This window comes from Megascapheus bottae, chromosome 17 (genome assembly GCF_031878675.1).
Source record: "Megascapheus bottae isolate mThoBot1 chromosome 17, mThoBot2.hap1, whole genome shotgun sequence".
In the NCBI taxonomy this organism is placed as follows: domain Eukaryota; kingdom Metazoa; phylum Chordata; class Mammalia; order Rodentia; family Geomyidae; genus Megascapheus; species Megascapheus bottae.
Window position 1 is genome coordinate 3,862,587 of NC_143525.1, and position 7,082 is coordinate 3,869,668.

Genomic DNA, 7,082 nt, shown 5'->3' on the forward strand with positions numbered 1-7,082 from the left:
TAGCACTGCGCAGATGGCCGCTAGCCCCAGGCACGGAGGCCAGTGGCACCGAGCATACCAGCATACTAGCTGCCAGTGAACAAGTGTTCAGGGTGCCGGCATCCCAGTGCCTTCCAGCAGCCAATTTGGAGGCAGGAGGTGGGGCTGCTGGGGCCTGTCTGGAAAGATGGGGGACTCACCTGCCTTCCTTTTCTCTTCATCAGACATGTTCCAGCTGCCAAGAAGCCGGGGCCACCATCGGATGCTCCTACAAAGGCTGTGTCCACACCTACCACTATCCGTGTGCCAGCGACGCGGGTGAGTGCCAGCCAAGGGGACCGGGAAGAGTCTGGGCACAGCTCCTCTAAACCAGGTCCCATGTCATTGCTAGGGTCCCCCTCCCACTCCCACATTCATCTTTTCCTCTGCCTAGACCTGGGTTGGGCAACGCCAGAGACCCCAAAATCACTTCCTACTTGTCTGATAGAGGACAGACAGCCCTGAGCAGTAAGGAGAAATAAGATAGAAGTGACAGTGTGGCAAGCTCAGTAAGGAGCTGGGCCTTTGGAAAGTGTACAGAGAGAAAGGGAAAGGTTATACAGCAGTAAATACCAAACGAAGGGCAGAGCATTTGGCTAGCAATTGTGAAGCCTTGGGTTACATTCCCAGTCAGACAAGCAATCGAGCTCACTATGATAATTCCAGCTTCTTGGGAGGCAGAATGGGAAGGACTGCAATTTGAAGCCAGCTCAGGCAGGGTTGCTGAGACCCTGCTTCAATGGATAAGTTGAGTGTGGGGTGTACATCTCTGTAATCCTAAGTAGGAAGAGTGCAATCTGAGGCTGGCCTCAGGCAAAACTGGGGGAAAGTAACTGAAAAGCAATTAACACAAAAAGGAATGAGAGGTGTGTTTCAAGTGTGAAAAACCAGCCTAGCCAGTATAAGCCCTGTATTCAAACCCCAGCAGTATCTGGAGGTGGAGGCGGGGGCGGGGGGGGGGGTGAAGATCAGAACAATCTGAGACCAAATGGGCTATTGGTAGTGAGTATAGAGCAGGGCACAGCTCCCTCTGTACCCCTCAGTCTCTACCTCTTCCTCATTATCCTCATGCATGCACTTTTGCCCGGCACACAAACTTGCAGGTTGCACCAGCCTGCCCCTCATTGGTCAGGTAGGAAAACGAAGGCTCAGTGAGATTCTTTACATCTATGTAAGAAAAGCTATGGTATCATAGTCACCAATTTTTGAATGGTTATTTGTTGTTGTTGGGGATAGGGGTAGGCCTTGAACTTGGTGTCTGGGCATTAAATCTGAGCTCTTTTTGCTCAAGGCTAGCTCTTTACTACTTTGAGCCACAGCACCGCTTCGGGTTTTCTGGTGGTTAATTACAGATAGAAGTCTCACAGACTCTTGCCCTGTCTGGCCTTAAACTGTGATCCTCAGCCTCCTGAGTAGCTAGATTCACAGAAGTGAGCCTCTGGGCCTGGCACTGATGGTGATACTTTAAGGGAGAGAGGCTTAGGCTACCTCACCCAACTCTGGGAGCCTTTATTTCCATGTAGTCTGGGGCACCACAGCTGTCTCTGTGCTGGGTTCTGTGTATAAAGCGGTGATTTTACTCCTCTTCTTTCTGCGGTTATGGGGAGCAGAGCAGAATAGTGAACCCTAACCAGGAGATGCAGCCTCTGCCTTATTTTGGGCCGAGCCCCTCCTTACACCTCCATCCCTCAGAGCTCTGGTCTGGAAAGGGATGGTGTGACCTTCACCCTGCCTCATGGTGGACATAGCCCAGGGCTTCTGTCACCAGCCAGCAGACCCTTCCACTGCCCCTCCTGCCTGCCGGATCCAAGGCCAACACCAAGCTGCCCCCGCCAGATTCCGAATGGTGACCTCAGAGAGGGCTGGAGAGGCTTACGGGAGTGGGATCGCAGTGGGGTTTCTCTCTGGTTCTACCTCATACCACACACTGGGTCCAGGTTTGGATGTGTGGACATGGCCTTACCAGGGCAGTCTCACTCCTACAGCAGCTAGCATGAGTGAGCTCTACCGCTGCGGGCCCAGCACTGTCTCCAGCTGCATCTTCACCAGTGGGCAGTGTTATCAGAGCCCTGTAGCATGGCCCTGGAGAGAGGAGCAGAGCATATAGTCTGGCTTTCTCCCTCTTTTTCCAACTTCCCCAGGGAACCCCTTGGAATGGACAGACGGGCCAGCTTGTTTCTGCCCACAGTAATGGAGGCCAGACAAGGAATGAGTGTGCTTGTGGGAGAGATTTGTCTTATCCGAGCTAGGAGAGCATCCTGGGAAAATTCAGGCAGAGGAGACATTTGAGTGAAAGCCCAAAAGACCCAGGGAGGTGGACATTCACCAGGCTGTGAGCTGTATAATAGGAAGCTCCGCAGAGTCAAGGGGATTGAGACAGAAGGGGGCTGGGAGGACAAGATCAGGGCTGTTCCTGCAGTAGTCCCAGCAGGAGAGGCTGGCTGGAGTGGGTAGAGTCATACACCCCAGAGACTGTGTGGCACGAACCCACAGGACTTGTAAGAGGTGAGGAATGGGGTGTTGAGCCTGACATCTGGCTTCCCACTATTACGGGAGTTGCTGGTTGGAGTTGGGCCTGGGTGAAAAGATAGAGGGGAATACTGCTACTGAGCAGCCAACCCTTCCAGGCTCACCTTAATGCTTTAAGCAGCAGTGATTCCTTAATTCTCACAAAGACACAAGCCAGTGGGCAGCCTCTGCCAGGGGCTGCATGCTCTGGGAGGCCACAGCTGGGCCAGTTCTTGTTTGCATCACTTGGTGCTGCCTCCAGCACTGGCCCAGCACAGGGCCTCTCTCTAGCCCAGTACAGACCCTTCCACTTGTGCTAGCTGAAGCAAATCCCAGGGGCTGCCAGGGCTCGCAGTGGGATGAACTGCAGAAAGTCTCTCGATAAAGGCCCCGTGTGATCCACCTACCACACACGTGGCCAAACTGGGGGCCAACTGTGCTGAGGCATCGCCGGCAGAACTGTCCCCACCAGGCTCGTCCGGTTACTCCTTGGCAATGGGCAGGTGGAGGCTCACGTGAGCCGTGGAGGGGCAGGGGCAAGGTGGGAGAGGCGCCTAAGATGTACTCAGACTCCCAGGGTGCCCACAGGCTGCCAGCTCCCAGCCCTTACTAAGGGTCCCCACTTGAGATTCGTAGTGGCTCCCAAGACAGAAGCAGCAAGATGTCCTGTCAGAATGTTCACTCATCCTGTGGCCCACCAGACCAGCCATGTGGGACCAGGGAAGACTCTGAGGTCTGGCACTCCTCAGCAACTGGCCCCAGTGGCTGCTGGGTGACTACTGGGCTAGCTGGTTTGGAAGTAGCCTCAACTTCCAGTAGCCCAGGTCCTTGAGCCACTGAGCCGGAGGACCACCTGCCAGCAGTGTGTGCACAGTGGAAATCTAGCCTAGTCATGGAGCTGTGTGATGGCCGATAGTGGCTTCTAGACAGCTGGTACTACAGGCTGCTTTCAAGTCGTGGCTGCCTCAGCTTCTAGCTTCTAGGGGGTGGGCAGAAAGAAGCAGTAGCCACAATGAGGCTTGCAGCTATCTTATCTACCCAGCAGCCATGCTCCTGCTTGGGGGTGCAGTACCCCCAGTGTGAGCTAGAAGGAGGCATTAAGGAAGGTGGGTCCTAGATTGTGGGCAGATAGGGCCTTCAGGTGGAAAGTGGAAGCACCTAGGGGGAAAGGCAGGTCTCCCTGGATGGGAATGGCCAGGTGCTGAGCCTCCCCTGGACAGGTAGAAACAACTACTGGCCATGCTCGGTAGCTTCTGCACAGTAGGCCACTGCCCATACACTCAGGATTGATTCACAGGGACCCTAAATTGATGTGTGCAGCCTCTCTGTTCCCATAGGAACAGGCCCCTCCCCTAGCACCTGCCTTGTGCAGCCCAAGTGAAGTTTTATACACCCACGTAGTTAGGCCACGTCCTGCAGATGACAGTGACTCGGCACAGTCGACTGGAGTCCAGACCTGTGGCTCGCTTCCTCTGTCACCACCTTACCTGCCTGGGTATGCAGGTAAAGGGAGGCTTGGGGGCTGGGCACATTCCTCACTCTGCAGCCTTCCTTAGGAGGGAGACTGCTAGCAAGCAATCCATTTGTAGACCCACCCACTGTAACAGGAGTGACCATGCAGAACAAGGCGGATGAGGGAGAAGAATCTGGGGGCCCGGGGTCTGCCTCACAGAGCCAGGGAAGATCTTCAGTGATAAGGAGTAAGCAGTGCACTAGTGGAAATGGGCCTGGTGGGATCCAGCGGGGTGAGGAAGTTCTAGGTGGAGGAAATGAGGTAAGGGTTAAGACCAGGGGCAGGACTATCCCGTTGCATCCTCATGATGGAGTTTGGGTTGTGGGGCTTTAAGCAGGACCTGGGCCACCCTGAGCCCACAGCTCACCTCTCCCTTCCAATCTGGACAGTAGCTCCCCCCACTCTCTAACCACCAAACCTTCCCTTTGGTCACAGGTTGCATATTCATCGAAGAGAACTTTTCTTTGAAGTGTCCCAAGCATAAGGTACGTGACCATAAGTGTCCTTCTTCCCCCCCCCCCCCCCCCCCCCCCCCCCCCCCGCTTCCTTTATAAGACCCTAGTCTGGTCTTGGCTGTGCCTTCACGGGCCTGGGAACAGGTCGGCACAGGCAGGGAGGGAAGGGACCTGCCAGGGGATGGAGACGGGGCTGGTGGGGCCACGGGTGCAGGGCACACGGGTGAAGGCTGACAGCATGTGCTCCAGCTGGACTTTTCCATGGAGGTCAGGCAGGGCGGACCCTCCGGGCCAGGCCGGGGGCGGAGCCTGCGAGACCTGGTGGGGCAGGCGGGGCCTCGGCGGGGCGGGGCCTCCGGGCACGCGCACCACGCACACCCGCGCACGCCTTCTCGGAATAACTGGCTCTCCGCGTCTCGTGTTCTGCAGAGGCTGCCATTGTAATCCACCACCACGACTGGAGGAGCCGCCGGAGTCCGCCTGCCCGTCCACCGCCGAAGGAGAGGAGCCGCCTGCGCACCCCGGAGCGTTGAGCTGCTCCCGGCGCGGGCGCGGAGCCGATCCTTGATCCGAGTTCCGGATCTTGGATCCGGCCGCCAAGGGCTCAGACTTGCGGTCCCGGGTTGGAAAGAAAACCTGTTCCGGAGGAGGCCGCTTCCGGAGCCGGACCGCATGGGGCGCTGTTGCCCACCACCCCTGAAGCCAGGCTTGGAGAGCGGAGCCCGGGGAGTGGCCAGACTCCTCGTGGCTCGGGGGCATCCAGCCTCTGGCGGGGGTGCGAGATGGCTTTGGCCTGGGGACGCTCCCCCCCCCCGAAAGTTCGACGTGGCACACATTCCTCGTGGGTGCTGCCGCCATCCCCGGCGGTGGCAGCTGGCACCTGGGCGCCTGGAGTAGGGATGGAGGGCAGACGGCCCAGTGAGAGGCCCCTGGGCGGCTCGAGGAGGGGGCAGACCGAAGCCTTCGTGAAGAAGGCCAGGCGGGCGTGGGAGGGAGCAGAGGCTTGGGGAGAAGCCCTCGGAACGTGGCCAGGAGTTCTTCCCACCCAGTCTTTGCCAAAGCTTTTGTGCGGGTTAGTCGTGGGCCTGCGCCAGGGGCGGGGGGTGCGGGGGAGACTGGGACACCCTTTTGCTTCTGTTTGTCCCCTTTCTGATCCTCCACCCCATCCCTGGAGCCCAGCCTGGACGCGCAGCAAAAAATAAATAAAATAAGGAACCGGACCCAGGGACCTCCAGCAGATGCGCAGTCGTCCCACGAAGCACCGCGGTCACTCCGGGTCAGTCATCGCCGGGGAGCGCAGCACCCACTCGGCCCGGGGGCAGGGACAGCGCTAGATTCGTGTACAAAACCTGTGTACCCCTCTATATATATGTTACATAGAATGTATATATGTTGGGAACATGCTCGCTTCTCCCGTGTGTCGCCAGCCACCGTGCGTCGTGCGCCCCGCAGCACAGAACCCCAACCGGGCCCTTTCAGGGGAAGGGGCCACTGTGATGGCCCTTCCCCGTGCAGCCACCACCAGCCCGGGCCAGTCCTCGCCAGTCTGTCCACCTGTCCGTCCGTGTCCTCAGCTCTGTCCACGCTTCGATAGGCCTGACGCAGCCCCCTGCCCGGGGCAGCCCTAGCAACTTCCTGTACATATGACTGTAAAATGGTAAACGTGTGTATTATATCTGGCCTCGTTATATAGTGTATATATATGTATACATATACATATATATAATATATATGAAGACTGTAAATGTTAAGACGACTAGTGTTCTTATTAGTATATTGCTTCACACTGAAGATTGTGTGTATCGAGCTGTTTCTAAAAGATGTTTATTTTCCTTAAGAGTTAAAAAAAAAAAAAACAGTCATTGCATTCAGAAAAAAAAAAAGTCAATAAAGATACAACGATTGTTTTGGAAGTCTGCAGCCCCTGGATTCTGACCAGATTCTGCTGGGAGTTGGGACCAGGCTTTATGTGGCTGATGGGAAGGCACAAATGGGGATCAGATTCTGCCAAGTTGGGACACTAGATCAGTAGACCTCTTAATGCTTGATGGCCTCATCTGCGCATGTGGTGTCCAGTCCTGAATACAGCTAGGTGAGACACTGGGAACCCAGGTTGTAACATCTGTCATACAGGCTCTTGAGTCTGCCTTCCTGTGTCATCCTGGTTCCTGGCGGGGTCTTAAGGGGGTGGGAAAGGACAATCGGGACCATCAAGGCTCTAAGGGTTGCTACAAACATGGTCGGATGAGTGAGAAAGGTCTACTAGAGGCCACAACTTTGGAAAGGGCCGAATTCTGGCCCAAGGTCCCCAGGGGAGAGGAGTTAGTGTATCCCTCAGCTGAAGCACACCCTCCTACCCAAAGGAACAAAGCCCAGGTTATAAATAATTTCATTCTTTATTCTCTGTACAAAACTCAACCTACGAAAATAAAAGTTTGTAAAAGGCAAAAGTAGCACATGAGCCTCTGAAGCCAGGATACTGGCTCACCAAAATCTACACTATGTACAAGTCCTCCAGAAGGGAGAGAAGAGATGCCCTAGGGCAGGCCCCTCCCCCCCAGCTTGGGAAAGGCGCCTCTCCTTCCTCT

General features: G+C 55.9%; 1 protein-coding gene across 2 annotated transcripts in view; it reads left to right on the top strand.

Moving 5' to 3' along the window:
- Nucleotides 1-6,924, top strand: part of Rai1 (retinoic acid induced 1) — a 125,147-nt gene extending 118,223 nt beyond the window's left edge. For both annotated transcript variants that reach the window (XM_090349401.1, XM_090349402.1), the window contains 3 exons: nt 204-297; nt 4,475-4,524; nt 4,924-6,924. In XM_090349401.1, coding sequence (XP_090205527.1) covers nt 204-297; nt 4,475-4,524; nt 4,924-4,938 — 159 coding nt within the window. In that variant the 3' untranslated portion in view covers nt 4,939-6,924. The remainder of the gene's footprint in view (nt 1-203; nt 298-4,474; nt 4,525-4,923) is intronic.
- Nucleotides 6,925-7,082: the final 158 nt, after the last annotated feature.